We start from the raw sequence: 19,772 nt of genomic DNA on the forward strand, positions 1-19,772 counted from the left end.
ACAGCACCTTACAGGCATTTGTGCCTTGATGTGGTCTGGCTCCATGGCACTGGCCTTGTTGGGGACCTACTGAGGAAAAGTTGGCACGACAAGGGAGGGGAAACACCCAGGCACTGCCAGGGTGGGAAGACACCTGTACCCCTGGGCTTGAGGGGCAAGGGGAGGGAAGGGTATGATCAGAGCTGGGGAGGAGGGGCTGCCTGAAAGAGCTGTGGCCATGGAGGATGAAGCCACCCTCAAAATCACATCCCAGGCAGGAAATAAACATCCCATCCCTTCAGACTGCCCATTAGCCAAGCCCAACTGGAAGCCAGAGAGAGGGCCCGGGAGCTCAGGAGATATAGTCCAGAGCACTTACCCTCCCAGGGAATAGAGCAGAGCCAAGAGTAGACTGGGGGAGGTTTGCAAACAGAAAACAACTGGTTGGTTGGTAGAAAGGAGAAGCTGAAGTCACAGGACCCTCCTGGCAGTTATCATTGTCACCAACAGACAAGTCCCAGGAACACTGGGCACGCTAATATTGTTGTCAGCTGTGGTCGAGTCAGCCCCTGACTCATGCTGACCCCATGCGCAGTGGAACAAAAGGCTTTTTTCCCTAGTCCATCTTAGCCTGGAAGTTCTGCTGGAACCTGTTCAGCATCATAGCATTATCCACCGATAGAAGGGTGGTGGCTGTGCATGGGGTTCACTGACTGGGAATAGAACCCACGACTCCCCCATGGAAAAGGATAACTCTATCGCTGAACCACCAGTGCTCCCTGCGCACCCTAAGAGTCCCACTTTAAGAAGATTAAAACAACCCTTACACTGAGCATCATTAATTACCCACTCAAGAAAGTAAGTGGCTTCGTTTGCACTTTCATGATGACTATTAGCCTGGGGGTCTCTATGAGTCAGAATCAACTTGAAGGCAGTTGGTTTGGGTTTTGGTTTATTAGCCTGTGAAGGCCTGCCGTTATCCCACTTCTCCTTAGGGCAAATGCAGATAATACACACAGATATCCTAAATATCCACTGTAGAGATGGCATGGGGGCAGTGTCTGACCTCCTGTAACTTCACAAGAGGGAAGGAGAATCAACATCAACAGCCCAAGGCTGATTGCTATGAGGCGATCAGACGTACCATCTCTCTACAACATCTTTACCAACTCTGACACTACTGGGTTTGATAGTTTGTTGTAGCGGCCACACAGAACTCACAGACAATACTCATGATCTATGGAGTTTATTAGGGAAATAACAGGTTACAATTCAGGCTCAGGAACATTCAAGGATACAATTCTTCTATCACAACAGCCTCTTCCCAGCTGTGCTCCCAGGCACACCTCTCCCTGGCTCTGGGCCTCTGCCCAAAGACACTCAGCTTTCTCTCTCCATGGGCTGGGAAGCCCACCCAGCCATCTCCTGCTTCGGGGTCTCTCCTGCCACCGCTTCTCACCATCTTCAGGGTTAAAGCTTGCTCTCTCTCTCATTCTCTCTCTCTCTCTGTCTCCTGCTTCCAGGAGATTCTCAGTGCAGAGATCCCAGGCCCAAAGGATGCGCTGCCTTCTGGCTGATCTTCCTCGGTGGTGGGGGGTCTTCTCTTTCCCGTCTCTGGGGCGGCTTATTTCAAACCCAACAGGATGGCAAAACTGACCAATCCCTTTGGTGGGCCACAATTACCCTATCACATAGTCCCCCCCAGTCACTTGGGTGGGAGTTACAAGACCATGGCTAGAAAGGCCACATAAAAAATGACCCATCACACTGCATCCACATAAAGCTCAGAGTCAGAATATGCATCTCCTACTAAAGGCAAAGTGGAATCTCCTACTGCTCAACCCATACCTAGGCCCCAAAACTTGATGCCTTTGGGGAGACAGCATGAGTTCATCTGCATGAAGTAGGAAGGCTTTCTGGAGCAGGGTTTGAATCCTCAAGGCCATGATAATGATCACGGAGGGACTCAGCCTGGTAGCACCTATTTGGTCCTCTCAAGCACTTCTGTCATGTGTCATATTCTAGGGAAGGGGGACAAGATGCTGGGAGGGAGATTTCCCAGTAGGACGCTGCAGGGACAGGATCAGAACAGTGCCTTTCGGGGCCTTGGTTGTGGCTCTGTCTGTGATAGAGAGAAACTCTGGATCGGATCGTCACTGTCATTGTGTGTCCTGTATTTCAGATGTCAATGAGTGTGTGACTTCACAGCACATGTGCCCCCAGGAAACTATGTGCATCAACACCGGTGGAGGCTTCCAGTGTGTCAGCCCGGAGTGTCCCGAGGGCAGTGGCAATGTGAGCTATGTGAAGACATCTGCATTGTGAGTATAGCCAGGGCCATCCATAGCTGGGTATCCCTGACCCAGGCCTGTCTGTAGGCTGGACCAGCTTCTTCCTGGAAGTTCTTAGGAGAAGGAATAGTTATTTTCCAGGAAAGACGAAAAACAGAGCTGGGAGTCTTACTTTTCTGAGCTTCCAGTCCCCTTTTGTGGTTGCATTTAGGGCATTGCTGCTCTGGTGCAGTAAGAACGCAAGAGTGTGCAAAGAAGCCCCTGCTGACATAGAGGATCTATGTGTGGTACTTTCAGAAAGGGCCACTGAAGAGAAGAGAGGTATTGGTGACGTTACCTAGATAAATCCAGCATCCCAGCCAGGCAGGCATACATGACACCAATGTGAGAGAGGATCATTTTCTCAAGCTCACATACCTAGTAACTAGGAGACTCCAGTCAGACTGCATATCCCATACACTTTGCATTATATCACTCTGCTTTTCCAGTGGTACTAGAAGGTTCAACTTCTAGTAACCTAAGTACTTAAACAGTAATGAAGTTTTGATTTGAGTTTATTTTTTTAAGGTAGGAGATGAGACTCTACAGGGAATAACTACAATGATCTTAAAGTACATGCACTGTCTTCTGAAAAGATCACAAGAGCCCTAGCATTGTCTTTAGAATCCAGAGAATTGACTTCACAAGCTTGGTTATTTGAATTGCTTTTTGGATTCTAGCACTTTAGAAGCAGCGAGGCAGTCCATGGCACCTGAGGAGTGGCAGTTGTTAGTGAGAGTGAAGACTCCAGAACCTCCCTTAGGAGTCACTCAGTGAAGGGACAGAGGGACCTATATATCGCAGCCTTGGGGTACATCCCTGATTAACAGTCAAATGTGATATGTGATCTGAATAAAGCATTTTCACAAGATGCTAATTCCAAATGGTTAAGGAAGACAGAGCTTCCTGCTTTAGGAATAAACACTGGTTATTTGGAAAGTTTACCAGTATGGAGCACCACACTCCAGGCTGTTGCCAGATGACTGCTGGGGTCCCATAGTTGCTTACCAAGGTCGTAGCATGTGTAGGAAGGGTGCCTGGTCTGAATGCCAGCATTACCATTGTCTCCCTGGGCTTTATTTTTCTGTAAAGACTGTAGTAATAGCAAATATACATATGCTATATTTTTCACATAAATCTCCACAAAGTGCCTGGAAATACCAGTGCCACATGGGTGAGAAGAGCATGCAGGAACAGAAACAAGCAACATCCCTTCCGTGGCATGTCTCACCTGCTGCCAGTTCTGAAGCTCTTGTAGTGAAGTGCCCTATGGCTGGGGAAGGTCACTTTCGGGGCCCTGGGAGGGCAGGTGGGGCAGACAAGCCAAGGCAGAGCAACCCCTCCTGAGCTTCCCCATTTTGCCTCTCTGCTCCAGCCAGTGTGAGCGAAACCCCTGCCCCATGGACAGCAGACCCTGCCGCAATATGCCCAAGACCATCTCCTTCCATTACCTCTCTCTACCCTCCAATCTGAAGACTCCCATCACACTCTTCCGCATGGCCACAGCCTCAGCACCTGGCCGGCCTGGGCCCAACAGCCTGCGGTTTGGGATCGTGGGTGGAAACAGCCGAGGCCACTTTGTGATGCAGCGCTCAGACCGGCAGACGGGGGAGCTGATCCTTGTCCAGACCCTGGAGGGACCTCAGACCCTGGAGGTGGACGTTGACATGTCTGAATACCTGGACCGCTCCTTCCAGGCAAACCATGTGTCTAAGGTCACCATCTTTGTATCCCCGTATGACTTCTAAGGGTGCGGTGGGAGCACCGGGGGGCTGAAGATGTGTGCTTATTTCTCTCCCCCAAAGACTCTGCTGTGGGTGCTAGTAGCAACAGACATCTCTCCTCTCACGGCCTTGCCCCTGCCCACTTGCCTTTTAACCCAAGCTTCGAGGGCACATGGCACACTGTCCCATGGAGCACCACAGAAAGGCAGCAACAAACCCCAAACTGCGGCCATCTCATGTTTTCTGTTTTAAGGCCTTTCCCCTAGGTTATACACTAACTTTCTGAAATGTTTTTCTCAGGGGATGGGCAGCTTTTCAAAATGCTGTGGGAATGGCATTGTGGGCATGGACTCATGGTGTGTTTGTGAGATGACTGTCAACCATCCTGTAAAGCATTGTTCTTATCAAGCTTCGTTATGAAATGGTTCTGGTTATGCAGTCCCCTCCCATGACCCAGCATGTTCCTGTCTGCATTCCCCGGTGGCATGCCTGCCAGTCTTCTCAGAGAGTCATGTGAGGGCCTGGAGCCCCACACAGATTTTTCCAGACCAAGGAACCAACATTAAAGTGTAGATTCTGCCTGAATCACTCCTCTTTCGAGAAATCATATCTCAAAACATAGCCTGGTGTTGTAACTGAGGAATAAGTCTGTTTCTCCTCCCTGCCCACCTTATCTCTCCCTGAGCATCAGACAGTCCAGTTCCTTCTAGGAGGGGATAGCTGGCCCTCTTCCTGTCTGGGCTGAACACCTGAAATCAATAGCATTTTGGCTTGGCCAGTTGGGAGATTGGGAGGGACAGCATCTGTCCGTAGAGGGTTTAAGGAAATACTTTAATTGTCATTGATTTCATGATCTTCTACTTCTGATGGAGGAAGCAAGGGGGGATGCCTCCAGGGGACTGAAAGGGGAGAAAGCTGGCCGGGGCCAGGAGTGGGGTGGGGTGGGGGAAACAACTCAAGTTAAAAGCTTTCTGAGCTGTGAGGAAGATTCAGTATCCAGATACATGTTAATCTACTGATGAGATTTCATCCCACGTGTTATATTTAAAAATTCTTTTTATTGCCCTGGTATGAGATGGAGCCAAAGGAAGCGTGTTGCCAGTTTAGTGATCAAACTCTATATTAAAATGGTTTCTAGGACACCTATCCTTGTCCTATTTAGTCAGACAAAGAGTGAGACATGGTCAAGAGTTGTTTCTAAAAAATTTTCTTCTCTTTCCATGGGCTCAGCAGTCATCTCTGTGACAACAGAACAAACAAAACAAAACCCATTGCCAATGAGTTGATTCTGATTCATAGCGACCCTATAGAACAAGGTAGAACTGCTCCATAGGGTTTCCAAGGCTGTAATCTTTATGGAAGCAGACTGCCACATCTTTCTCCTGCTGAGCGGCTGGTGGATTCAAATCTCCGACCTTTCTGTTAGCAGCTGAGCACTTAACCACTGCACCACCAGGGCTCCTTAACAAAAGAAGAAGGGGCTAAAAATCTGTTTTTCTGGGTGGTTATAAGACTTTATTAATACAGTTAACCACTGCCTTGTGTTTCCAAGTGGTGCTGTGATGGGCCAAAAGCCTGCACGCCACCCAATCCCCTGTATAAACACTGATGGGAGAATCCAAGGGCCCGGCCATGTTCCTGAAAGTGACATGTCACAGCTGTGTGTGCTTACTCCTCTTGACAGTGGGAGGTGGTTTGCAGGGACGGGCCTTTTCTCAGCAGGTGAGGAGTGGTTTTGGTGTCTACAGAGTAGGTACCCCGTCTGCGCTGGTGTATTATGGTAACTGTGATGCCAAACAGGCCCAGTCTAAGGCAAAAATCTGCATCGCCGAGATTGCCAGCATCAAACCTGTTTTGCGTTTATGAAATCACACCCTGAACCCCAGTCCCACAGCACCAACATATGAAGGTCTGACTTCTTGGAACCCCCTCTTGTGGACCGTAGCTGGATCCCTCCTCCCTGGGTAGTATTTTGCTCTCTGTACCCTCTCTCCTCACTGTCTCCTGTGGAAACCAACTTCTTTGTCCTTTCCTAGCTCTAATCTCTGCTAGGTCAGAAAAGCTAGTAGTTAATGGCTATTAATTTATGCGTCTTTCCATGTAATGTAGTTAAATTTTATTGGGGGGGGGGGGGCTTTAACAGCTTTCTGTTATGCACAGTTACAAATATACAAAAGAGAGAACAGAGTAATGAACTCATGTCTCCATCACTAGCTTCAACAATTATTAACACATGGGCAACCTTGTTTCTTCTCTCACCTTGCCTTCTGATGATTTTGAAGCATATCCCAGACATATTATTTCACCTGTAATATTTCAGCATGTATCTCTAAAAGCTAAGGACGTAACAGCAATATCATTCACACCTAAAAATTTTGCAATAATTTCTTAATACCATCAAATATCCAGTCATTGTTCAGATCTCCCTTATTGTTTGTTTTAATGAGGTCCATGCATTGTAATTTGTAATCTTAAATCTCTTTTAATCTGTAGCAGTGGTTCTCACATTTTAGCATACATTGGAGTAACATGGAGCACTGGTTAGAAGACAGACTGTCCTGTAGAATTTCTCAGTCTGGGTTTTCCGAATTATCTCTGTGGTATCTTAATCTGTTCCTTGACTGCTCTACTTTCTGTAAATTCAAGATTCCTGCAAATGCAAGTTAGAATTATTTTAGCAAGACTACTTTATGCATAGTGATGGGTACTTCTAATTAGAGGCAAATAATATCTGATTGCCTCTCTTTTGTGATGCCAGCAGCTGTTGCATAGATCTACATAGAAAAACCTTTTCATCAACCGTTTGGTTACCCTGAGGTTTAGTTTGTATCGGAAAGGCAGAGTAAATTTCTTGACTTTCCTCTTTATTGATCAGTTTTCAAAATGAGATTATTCCCTGGCATCTTTCTAAGATGTCCAGTGAGAGTTATGTTCTTTGAGTACCATTGTGAACCCATGGTTTAAACATATTCAATGTGTTTCCATTCATTGCAGTTATTATCCTTATTGTTACTCAAATTGTCCTATCTTTGGCCCTTGGGAGCTGCTTCAAGCTGGCTGATTCCTTTTAACGTGACCCTGGTAGTCTCTGATAGTTTCCTACTTATCTAGTATGACAGATGTTTCAAGCTCATTCTATATATGATGCCATAGTCTCAGCCCTGAAACCAGCCATTAACCCTAAGGATCCTTGCTTCCGTTTGGTGGGAAGTGATAATTGGAGACCTAACCTGGGTGCGAGGAGTAGTCGTTGGTAGTGGTTTGATCATTGTGTCTTGGTATTACTGGGTAGAACTAGAAAATGTGCACTATTAGTACTTTTTTTATGAATTCATACTACTACTTCCAAGTCAGTGCAGGACTACAGTGTTTTTATGCCTCACTGATCTTACATCTGCTCTCTTCTCATTTTGAAAACCTCATTCTCAACATTACAAAATAATCACACATTTTTTTATTCCCAGAATAACAGCGCCAAGAAAATATGATTACTGAAAACAATAAAATTTTCCTTTTGCTATTCTTTTTGTCTGCAAGGTTTATGCCATTAGGGATGTATAGTCAAATTACTATTTTAAAATCAGAATAGTTCCTTGCTCTGTGGTTATGCCCCAAGCTTGAATCAGGATTATGTTTTTTGCTTAAAATTTTAGAGATTAATTTTTTAAATTTCATTTTATAATTTTGTAAAATATATACACGGTTCCAAAGTCAAATTCACAAAACAATGTGTATCCAGAAGAGTCCATCTACCAACCCAGCACCACTACACCCCACTTCCTCCTTCTGCCATTGTAATTAATTTTTGTTTCATTTCGCCTTAAATTTAAAAAAATAGATAAATGATAGCAGACTATTTCACAATTTCTTGACCTTTTTTTTTCTTTTTCTTTTTGCTTAACGATATATTGGACAGCACTCCATAGAACTGTATAGCATATCCTCCATTATAAAATGCTCTTAGGAGGACATAAACAAACAAAAAACCATTGGATGGAGTCGATTCCAACTCATAGCAACCCTATAGGACAGAGTAGAACTGTCCCATAGGGTTTCTAAGGCTGTAAATCTTTACGGAAGCTGACTGCTACATCTTTCTCACGTGGAGCAGCTGGTGGGTTCAAACCACTAACCTTTCAGTTAGCAGCTGAGCACTTAACCACTGTACCACCAGGGCTCCTTTTATGAGGATATATCATTTTTATACATCCAGTCATCTCTTGATTGATAGTTGGGCTATTTCCAGTCCTTTTCTATTAAGAATATTGCAGCAATATTCGTATGTCTTTTTTTATTTTTGCTTTTGTATTTCTGCAATAGACTGCCTTATCAGAAGTAAATGCTTGTGTAGTTTTGCTAGATAATTGCCAGAGTTTTCTCCATAAGGATTATACTACTTTCCACCCCCAACAGCAATGTATCAGAGTTGCTGTTGTTAAATCAAAGAGGGCACCCGTAGAATTTCTGCCAGTTATCCCTGCAATAGTGCCCCTGGTTCTCACGCCTGCCCCACCCACCAGATCCTTCTTTGGAAGGACAGAGAGACCTGAGCGGACGGGCTATCCCAGAGGTAAGCACAGCCCTGTCTTGGACTTCTGAGTAGGAGTGAACAGCCACCAGGACTTGATGAGGGGCAAAGCTACTGGCTCACTGTCTCCTGAGCACTGGAAAGCTAGCTAAGTTTTTGGATGACTTTTTAACATTTTATTTTTGGATGACTTTTTAACATCATTTTATTTTTACAGTATAAAAAATTTTTTTTTTTTTTTTTGTAGCACCTACAAAAAAAAGAAAAACAAGCCTAAAACAAAATACCAACACACAGTTGTAGTAAACCTGGTGGGTTTGTTGGGAATCTGAGCACGTGCTTCAAGAAGAGACATGAGTAAGTCAGAGACCTGAACAGGTCATTTTCCACCAGCCACTGTCTCAGCTTTTACCATGCTCTCACTGAGGGGTTGGAAAGATGGGCTTTTGTGACTTTTAGCTTGTACATAGAAAAATCTACAGGTATTTATATGCTGCATAAATATTACTAAATATCTACTATGCTCCAGGCACTATTCTAGCTGGTGAGAAGACAGTGGACAACAAGATTGACAGAGACCCTGTCGTCATGGTGCTTACATTTTAGCAGGGGAAACAGACAGACATACACGTGTGAACAAAGTACATAATTACAAAATGGGATGAGTGCTATAAAAACAAAAGCAGTGCAAGAAGGTTTTCAGCATGTAGCAAATATATGCATAAATATATATACATATGTATTACCCACATAGCTTGGATGTTGCAAACACTGTAATTGTGTGTGGTGACAGCTGGGTCCCCTTTCCCAGGTATTTGGAATTATGACTCAATCTCTCTTCAGCCTCTCTTGAGTGTTTGATTGAGGCAGTGATGTAAAGCAAGGCCTAGGATGACCATGCTGGGCTCTCGTGCATGAAGGAATGAGATCTACAGAGAGAGAACAGTGATGCTGACATGGAAAGAGGAAACAGGAAACCATGAGGAAATGGAGGGATAGAGCCTAATTTTGTGTTCTGGTAATTATTGCTGCAGAAAATATTATCCTAAAATTTAGCAGCATAAAGCAATTATTTTATTACACTCCTGGATTCTGTGGGTCAGGAATTCAGACAGCAGAAGGGGGGTGGTTTATATTTGTTCCACAATGTCTGCACCTCCCTCGGATGGGGAAGACTGACTGGGGGCCGGAGTCCTCTGATGGGTCGTTCACTCACATGTTTGGCATCTGGGCTGGGATGCCTCAAAGACTGGGACTGACAACCTGACTGTCTATCCTTAAGTCTCCATGTGGCTTAGCTTCTTCACAGCATGGCATCTTCAGAGTAATTGGGCTTTTTACTCTGGATTCCTAGTGTGAGTGTTCCAGGAAACAAGGTGGAAGCTGCATGGCCTTTTATGACCTAGCCTTGGAAGTCACATAGGACCGCCATATTCTACCGGTCAAAGCAGTTACAAGCAGCCATCCAGAATCAAAGGAAATGGACATGGACCAGTGGATACTGAATAAAGTTGAGAGGTTTCAAAGAATTTTAGGGCCATGCTTTAACTCATAAGAAAGGCCTGGCAATCCACTTCCAAAAAAATTAGCCATTGAAAACTCTGCGGAGCACAGTTCTGCTCTGAGACACATGGGTTCGCCATGAGTCAGAGTCAACTTGACGGCATCTGGTTTTGGTTTAACTGGTTAACTGGTGCCACTTCTGGTTTCCGGATTAGTTTGCCAGTGCTTTGTGAAACCTGGCTTCCTGCCCACAGGTTTTATCAGATAGACCTGTGTCCTTTCAGCCCTTCTTAAGCTCTTTTGGGTGTTCTTTTCGAACAAATGATCCCTGCCTGAGACAGGGTCTATACTGTACTCAAGTTGGGAGGTAAGCTCTCACATGTGTCAAAAAGGAGACCCTTTGACAATGGTAGAAGCAGGGTTAAAATCCAGTGTGTATGGTGCTGCAAGTTCACCAAGGTCAGAGGGTGGGGAAAGGAACTACTGGAGGGACCAGCACCTCTTCATGGAGAAGCTGGGCCTTAAAATGGACCTTATTATTAGAGAAAACCCAGCAGGAAACGCAGACCACATCTTGGCATGACCGCTGTCACAAGGTGGATTCCAACATAATCCAGCATTGGCAAAAGCCACAGACTTGCAAACCAGACTTAGTGAAAACTGGGTTTTGGCTGACTGAATTTTCTGAATCTGACCACCATCTAATGAAAAATTTGATCTTTATATCTGGCAAGCTCTTTAGATATACTCTTTAGGGGCAAAATAGGCTCTATTGGACACCAAGCTTGTATAGCTTGTCTTCCTTTCTTTTAGACTTGGCTAAGAAGTCAGACGTGTTTCTATAGATAAAGAGCTCTGCTTCTTAGACTCATTTGCCCTTCCAACCTAGGCCATCAAATTTCATCATAGGAATTTGCTCCTCACCCCTTCCCAAGGTTCTGAGCATTAATGTAATTTACTGTACTCCTTCCTCCATTCTCATTCAGCCCTTACCAAGTGCTAGACCTGGTTGAGGGCTGGGCCTGCAAAGCTGGTGGAGACCACTGTACACATCCTGATTGTTGTTCATGCCAGTGCTGGTGGTTTGGGCAGTCTGTGTCCTTGGGACACACATTATCCCTGCAGAGTTACCTGGGGTAATTCAACACACTCCATGATCAATCAAAATCACTGTTTTTCCCTCAGGGGAGGTGAATGCAGCTGCATCTTAGAATGCCATCCAAATGCCCTAAAGCCTTGAGTGATCTGGCCCCAGCCTACTCTTGGACCTCTACTGGTACCACCCTCCCGATTGCTCAATCATGCTCATCCTGTGCACTCCCAATGCACTGGCCTTCCTTCTGCTCCTTGACTCTGCCAAGTTCATTCCCACCTCAGGGCCTCTGTATGTGCTGCTTCCTCCCCACAGTGCTGTTCCCTCAGCTGTCCTTTTGGGGTGTTCACTCCTCAGCGAAGGCTTCAGACCACCTTTGCCAATGCTACTTATCCCTCTCCAGTCATTCCTGATTAGCTTACCCTGTCTCATATTTTTTAAAAGCACTTTTCACTATCTGAAATTATCTTGTTTACCTGTTTTTTCTGTTTCTCCCCTTAGCCTGGACATTGTTGGTTGCACATCCAGCGTCCATTTCCTTGTCCACCTTCCCAAAAGACGATTTAATTCAGACCACCTTACCTCCCCATTCTAGCCTGTGTGCTTTAGAAGGTGACTGTCATGAATCAAACCATGTCCCCCGCAAAATACGCATTAACTTGGCTAGGCTATTATTCCCAGTATTGAGTGATTATCCTACATTTTGTGATGTGTTTTAAATCCTAGCCTCTATGCCTTTGGTTATGGCCACATTTGGGGGTCAGCTGTCCATTATGTTCATGAGGCAGGATTAGGTCATGTTAAAGAGGATTAGGTTATGTTTTTATGCAAATGAAGGAGGGTTAGGGTGGGACACAACATTCTTACTCAGGTCTTACAAGATAAAAGAGATAAAAGGAGAGAGAATCAAGCAGAGAGGGGGACTTTACTACCACCAAGAAGGAAGAGTGGGGAGTAGAGCGTGTCCTTTGGACCCAGGGTCCCTGTGCTGAGAACCTCATAGACGCAGGGAAAGATTGAGACAAGGACTTTCCCCAGAGCCGAAGGAGAAAGAGAAAGCCTTCCCCTAGAGTTGGTGCCCTGAATTCAGACTTCTAGCCTCCTAAATTGTGAGAGAATAAATTTCTGTTTGTTAAAGTCATCCACTGTTATTTCTGTTATAAAAAACAAACAAAGCCTTTGCCATCCAGTAGATTCCTACTCATAGCAACCCTATAAGACAGAGTAGAACTGCCCTATAGTTTCCAAGGAGCGCCTGGTGGATTCAAACTGCCAACCTTTTGGTTAGCAGCTATAGCACTTAACCACTAAGCCACCAGGGTTTCCTTTGTGTTATAGTAGCACTATATAACTATGGCAGTGACAATTCAATCCCTGTCCCCTGGGCTCCCAGGTAATCACAGTGCATCATCCTTGCCAATGAGTGTCAAAGACCCAAGATTAGAGACAATCGTGCATGATATTCCTTAGTGACTGCTACTTGCCTAGGGATTTTCCTAGGCAGGATGAAGGAAAAGGCTTTTTTATTGCATGGTTGGAAAGATTTCTTTTCCACTGAATGTAAGGAGATATGTTGTCACAATTGCTGCTGGAAGCCATCTTTTGACAATGAGGGAAGCTAGTATAAGCAAAGGGCCTCCTAGCCAACGGCAGAGCCAAGAGAAATGGAGCTGAAGTCCCAGTCGAAATACACCTGGAACTCGTCCTACTTCTCAGCTTCCTGTTGTAACGTAGTTCAAGTTTAAGCAGGTTTGAAATGGACTTCTTGTTGTTTGCAACCAAAAACATCCTAATGGATCTAACCTGTTCCACAAGAGTAGGCATCTTGTCTGATTTGCTTGCTGATGTAGACCCAGCACCTGCCTGCCCTATGGTAGATGCTCAATACTTGTCTGTTGACTGATGAAAGAATGTTAAATCATGAGAACCAACATGAAATTATTTAAAAGGAGTCACCCATCACTGCCATGAACTTGGCTTTAGTTTATAAACTGTGGGGCTCTGAGACAGTGGATTGGGGAAGGGAATATTAGATAGACAAGTGGGAAGGAAACAGCAGAGTGAGGGCTTCCTGAAAAGGGTCATATCAGATGGAAATTCTTAGTGGAAGCCCCTGGATGAGGTGATGGCTCAGGGTGAGTTGAGAGTTGATGCCCATCAATCAAAGACCACCAGGAACCCATCTGTAGTCAAGAAGTCAACTTTATTATTTGCTGCAGCAAGAGGGCATCCAGGCATGGACCAGTAACTTGAAGTGTGACTACAAGGTTGGAGGGTGCCGAGAAACCAAAGAAAGAAGTGAGCAACTCCAGTGTGATGGCAAAGGTGTTTATTAGGGAGACTTACATACAGGTTTTCTGGGTTTACATACAAAGCAATCATGGGTGGCAGCAGGACCACAGGAGATCTCTGCACTCCATGGCGGCAGGGCAGAGGTTTTATAGTGGTGGTGGACAATAGTGGTTCCATGCCAGGGACTTACATAAGAATGCAAACTGTAGTGAACTGTGAGACCGCATAAGGACACTTATGTTCAGCCTCACAAAGCCTGTTTCCCCTTCAGTCCACCCACCCCCCACCCCCCAGTGCCGGCTCTTACAATCTGGCATGCTTTCTCTCTTGTGCTATAGTACAAAAGATCCCATTCCCTCCCTGCCAGGAACAGATACGGAAGTGGGGTTGGCCAGGTGCTGTATGGTGCCCATACATGTGCAAGAGACAGAGAGAGTTACTGTGTGCCCAGAAAGGGGGGAAGGCTTCTCTGATAAGGAGATGGAGCTGGGAGAGAGAAGACGACCCAATTCCCAGCCTTCTTATTAGACAATATTTTCGGCCCAAGGCCTTTACTTAGGCAGCCTGCCTGGGAGGCACAGAGGCAGACCATTCCCCCAATGGTCCACCCCTCACCTCCCATCAGGGTGCCAGAAAAAGAAGCAAAGAAGTACCAAGTCCTGGTATGTCCATCACCCATTTTGGATGTTAAGCTGCATGTCTGTGGTTTGGTGCACAACTCTGGTGGATGTTACATCTATGTATCATTTGAGGCAGCATTTAATGAGGGTTACTAGCAGGACTGTCCTCAGCAGATTGATCAGGCCTGCATGGAGAAAAGATCTCAACCAGCCACCTCAGTTGTGGCTTAATCCAAGAGAACTGAATAGATCAAAGGGCTGCATTTGTCTAATCTTACGTATCTATAGCATGTCCCAATTCATTTATGTAAACACAGCATATTTTTCCCAACACGCACATTATACGAACAGTACACATTTCAGTACAAGCAATACAAAAGTTCCCTTTCCCAGCACAATTGAACAAGGTATTACCATCACCAGACCAGGCTAGTTCAGACTTTGTGTAGTCAGATAATGTACACTGGATCACTCAGTCATATTCTGCAAGTTCTCCATATCCAGAGTAATGTCAAACTCAGCCTTAAAAGTAATCATTCTCAGAGTCAAACCATCTAGTCCTGTGCTGTTTACATTTTTAACACACAGACAGAAATTTCCTTCTAAAGTTAGAGCACACCCCACAGGTAGCTTTCATATTTCAAAAGATGTTTTCCACAAGTAGTGGAGTTGACCGTATTCATTTATCACATAATCTCCTCAGTACACCAGGTTACACGTTCAGTTGGTCCACAAGGGGTCCTCCTTATTGACAGATCAGCTGGAACAATGTGGGGAGATGACTCATCATCTTTGTTCAAATGTCGACAGAGCTAACAGTTGGTCTGATTGGTAGCTCTAGTAAAAGCCTGTATCATTGGGCCCATGGATGACCGGCCTGTCCATCATTGTGAGATAATCTGGGAACAAAAAGAGATAACATTAACAATTCCTCTGCTTCCCTCTCTTATCTCCCATAGGACTTGAGGTGAGGGTTGCTCAGGTATAGCCACCCAGGCTGTCTGTCCTAGTTTTGAGGCAGTGACCTCTGTGGGAACCTAGATCTTTTATCAGGAAAAGTTGTATACAAAAGAAACACATTTTACAGAACAGACGGTTTGATCAAACATAGGGCACAAATGATAAATGCTCTTCCAGGGAACTGCTGCATTAAGACCCCAGGCTGCTTGCCTGAGATGTATAGTTTGGGCTGGGGTTGTCTTGTTCCCTCCCATCAGTCGTTCAAGCCTGTCCATTAAAGTGCTCAATCACCCCTGTGGCTTGGGGGTGATATGAAGTATGAAGAGTTCATTCAAGATCCAGTGGAAGCCTCTGTATATGATAAGAGACCTTGATATGATTTACCTGCTGAGAACAGCTGCAAACATCTATTAATAATTGGAATATGGACTGTACAAAATATTAATCTAGGAAAATTGGAAATTGTCAAAAATCAAATGGAATGCATAAACATCAATATCCTAGGCATTAGTGAGCTGAAATGGATTGGTATTGGCCACTTTGAATCAGACATATTGTCTACTATGCCAGGAATGACAAAGAGGAATGGCATTGCATTCATCATCAAAAAGAACATTTCAAGATCTACCCTGAAGTGCAACGCTGTCAGTGATTAGATAATATCCATAATTATCCATACGCCTATAAGTAAGACCAGTTAATGCGACTATTATTCAAATTTACGCACCAACCACTAACGCCAAAGATGATGAAACTGAATATTTTTACCAACTTCTGCAGTCTGAAATGGATCAAACAGGCAATTGAGATGCATTGATAATTACTGATGATTGTAATGAGATAGTTGGAAACAAAGAAGAAGGATTGGCAGTTGGAAAATATGGCTTGAGTGACAGAAACAACGCTGGAGATCACATGATAGAATTTTGCAAGACCAACCACTTCTTCATTGCAAATACCTTTTTTCGACAATACAAATGGTGACTATACACATGGACCTTGCCAGATGGAACACACAGGAATCAAATCATGTACATCTGTGAAAAAAGACAATGGAAAAGCTGAATATCATCAGTCAGAACAAGGTCAGGGACCGACTGTGGAGCAGACCGTCAACTGCTCCTATGCAAGTTCAAGTTGAAGCTGAAGAAAATTAGAGCAAGTCCACCAGAGTCAAAGTATGACCTTGAGTATATTCCACCTGAATTTAGAGACCATCTCAAGAATAGATTTGACTCATTGAACACTAATGACCAAAGACCAGATGAGCTGTGGAATGATATCAAGGACATCATACAGGAAGAAAGCAAGAGATCATTAAATACACAGGAAAAAAAAGAAAAGACAAAAATGGATATCAGAAGAGACTCTGAAACTTGCTCTTGAACGTAGAGTAGCTAAAGCAAAAGGAAGAAATGATGATGTGTAAGAGCTTAACAGAAGATTTCAAAGGGCAGCTCGAGAAGACAAAGTAAAGTGTTATAATGAAATGTGCAAAGACATGGAGTTAGAAAACCAAAAGGGAAGAAAATGCTTGGCATTTCTCAAGCTGAAGAGAAAATTCAAGCCTCAAGTTGCAATACTGAAAGACTCTACAGGGAAAAACATTAAACAACTTTGGAAGCATAAAAAAAAAAATGGAATGAATACACAGAGTCACTGCACCAAAAAGAATTGGTCAATGTTCAACCATTTCAGGAGGCAGCATATGATCAAGAACCGATGATACTGAAGGAAGAAATCTAAGCTGCACTAAAGGCACTGACAAAAAACAAGGCTCCAGGAATTGATGGAGTATCAATTGACATGTTTTAACAAACGAATGCAGCGCTGGAGGTGCTCACTTGTCTATGCCAAGAAATATGGAAGACAGCTACTTGGCCAACTGACTGGGAGAGATCCACATCTATGCCTAGTTCACAGAAAGGTGATCCAACAGAATGCAGAAATTATCAAACAGTATCATTACTATTACATGCAAGTAAAATTTTGCTGAAGATCGTTCAAAAGCGGTTGCAGCAGCACATAGACAGGGAATTGCCAGAAATTCAAGGCAGATACAGAAGAGGACATGGAATGAGGGATATTACTGCCTATGTCAGATGGATCCTGGCTGATAACAGACAATACCAGAAAGATGTTAACCTGTGTTTTATTGACTATGCAAAGGCATTTGGCTGTGTGGATCATAATAAATTATGGATAACATTGCAAAGAATGAGATTTCCAGAACACTCAATTGTGCACATGAGAAACCTGTACAAAGACCAAGAGGCAGTCTTTTGAAAGGTGTGTGTCAGGGTACTATCTACTCATCATACTTATTCAGTCTGTATGCTGGGCTAATAATCAGAGAAGCTGGACTATATGAAGAAGAATGCAGTATCAGGATTGGAGGAAGACTCATTACCAACCTGTGATATATAGATGACACAGCCTTATTTGCTGAAAGTGAAGAGGACTTGAAGCACTTACTGATGAAGATCAAAGACCACAGCCTTCAGTATGGATTATACCTTAACATAAATAGAAGAGTCGGTGGTCTTATCTTTGGCTGTCTGTGAATGAGCTAGTGTTGGAAGAGTTTACACTTAGACAGTCTGTGATCATGGTTCTAATTGGGTACAGTTTATGGGTTTTGTGAGTCCTAGAGCACTTGATTTTGAAAAGTTGTAGACTTTTCAAAATGGACTGCTCTACAAACCACGAGCAGCAACATGGGAGAACGATGCGGCAGTCGGCTTCCGTAGAGATTTACAGTCTTGGAAACCTTATGTAGTTGTTGTGAGTCAGAATCGACTCAATGGCAGTCGGTTTGGTTTTTTCTGGAGAGCAGTCCATTTTGAAAAGTTGTAGTTTGCATCTCAATTATCAGCTCTTCCCCAGTGGCCTACCTGCCAGCAGGGCAGTTTTTCACTCTAAAATGGGGCAAGTATGGCAAGTGAGAGAGATGGAAGGCACTGGAAAATGACCTTGCCTACCTGACAATCTTCCCCACTCGTCTGTCAGTTTTTTGTACTGTGGAGGCTTGCGTGTTGCTGTGATGCTGGAAGCTATGCCACCGGTATTCAGGTGCCAGCAGGGTCACCATGGAGGACAGGTTTCAGCTGAGCTTCTAGACAAAGACTAGGGAAGAGCTGCCTCCTCAAACTAGAGTCGATCTTAATGAAGTGAGGAGTAAAGCTTTTGGGACCTTCATTTGCTGATGTGGTACAACTCAAAATGGGAAGAAACAGCTGCAAACATCCATTAATAATCAGAACGTGGAGTGTACAAAGCACGAATCCAGGAAAAGTAGAAATTGTAAAAAATGAAATGGAACACATAAACATTGTTATCCTATGCATTAGTGAGCTGAAATGGACTGGTATTGGCCATTTTGAATCAGAAAATCATACAGTCTACTATGCGGGGAGTGACAACTTGAAGAGGAATGGAGTTGCATTCATGGTCAAAAAGAACATTACAAGATCTATTCTGAAGTACAATGCTGCCAGTGATAGGATAATATCTGTACCCATACAAGGAAGACCAGTTAATATGACTATTATTCAAATTTATGCACCAATCAGTAAGGCCAAAGATGAAGAAATTGAAGATTTTTATCAGCTTCTGCAGTCTGAAATTGATTGAACATGCAATCAGGATGCATTGATAATTACTGGTGATTGGAATCCAAAAGTTGGAAATAAAGAAGAAGGATTGGGAGTTGGAAAACATGGCCTTGGTGATAGACATAATGCCGGAGATAGAATGATAGAATTTTGCAAGACCAATCACTTCTTCATTGCAAATACCTTTTTTCACCAACATAAACAGCAACTACACACATGGACCTCGCCAGATGGGACACATAAGAATCAACTCGACTACACCTGTGGAAAGAGGCGATGGAAAAGCTCAATATCATCAGTCAGAAAAAGGCCAGGGGCTGACTGTGGAACAGACCATCAACTACTCGTATGAAAGTTCAAGCTGAAACTTAAGAAAATCAGAGCAAGTCCACCAGAGCCAAACTACAACCTTGAGTATATCCCACCTGAATTTAGAGACCATCTTAAGAATAGATTTGACACGTTGAACACAAATGACTGAAGACCAGATGAGTTGTGGAATGACATCAAGGACATCACACACGAAGAAAGCAAGAGGCCATTGAAAAGACAGGAAAGAAAGCAAAGACCAAGATGATGTCAGAGGAGACTTTGAAACTTGCTTTTGAACATCGAGCAGCTAAAGCAAAAGGAAGAAATGATGAATTAAAAGAAATGAACAAAAAATTTCAAAGGTCAGCTCGAGAAGACAAAGTATTACAATTACATGTGCAAAGAGCTGGAGATAGAAAACCAAAAGGGAAGAACACACTCCGCGTTTCTCAAGCTGAAAGAACTGAAGAAAAAAAATTCAAGCCTCAAGTTGCAATTGTGAACAATTCTATGGGAAAAATATTAAACGATGCAGGAAGCATCAAAAGAAGATAGAAGGAATACACAGAGTCATTATACCAAAAAGAATTAGCTGACGTTCAACCATTTCAAGAGGTGGCATATGATCAGGAACCGATGGTACTGGAGAAAGAAGTCCAAGCTGCGCTGAAGGCATTGACAAAAAACAAGGCTCCAGGAATTGACGGAATATTAATTGAGATGTTTCAACAAACGGATGCAGCGCTGGAAGTGCTCACTCGTCTATGCCAAGAAATATGGAAGACAGCTTTCTGGCCAACTGACTGGAAGAGATCCA

At 43.9% G+C, this 19,772-nt stretch overlaps 2 protein-coding genes across 4 annotated transcripts in view; one reads left to right on the forward strand and one right to left on the reverse strand.

The window, feature by feature from the left end:
- The window catches only part of FBLN7 (fibulin 7), a 104,580-nt gene extending 99,657 nt beyond the window's left edge, over positions 1 to 4,923 (forward strand). For all 3 annotated transcript variants that reach the window (XM_049857056.1, XM_049857057.1, XM_049857058.1), the window contains 2 exons: positions 2,162 to 2,300; positions 3,685 to 4,923. In XM_049857056.1, coding sequence (XP_049713013.1) covers positions 2,162 to 2,300; positions 3,685 to 4,057 — 512 coding nt within the window. In that variant the 3' untranslated portion in view covers positions 4,058 to 4,923. The remainder of the gene's footprint in view (positions 1 to 2,161; positions 2,301 to 3,684) is intronic.
- Positions 4,924 to 13,750: 8,827 nt separating this feature from the next.
- The window catches only part of ZC3H8 (zinc finger CCCH-type containing 8), a 52,192-nt gene continuing 46,170 nt past the window's right edge, over positions 13,751 to 19,772 (reverse strand). Inside the window, exon 9 of the mRNA XM_049856808.1 lies at positions 13,751 to 14,968. The gene's annotated coding sequence lies outside the window, so the exon portion shown is untranslated. The remainder of the gene's footprint in view (positions 14,969 to 19,772) is intronic.

The sequence above is a fragment of the Elephas maximus genome, chromosome 17, assembly GCF_024166365.1.
Source record: "Elephas maximus indicus isolate mEleMax1 chromosome 17, mEleMax1 primary haplotype, whole genome shotgun sequence".
NCBI lineage: Eukaryota > Metazoa > Chordata > Mammalia > Proboscidea > Elephantidae > Elephas > Elephas maximus.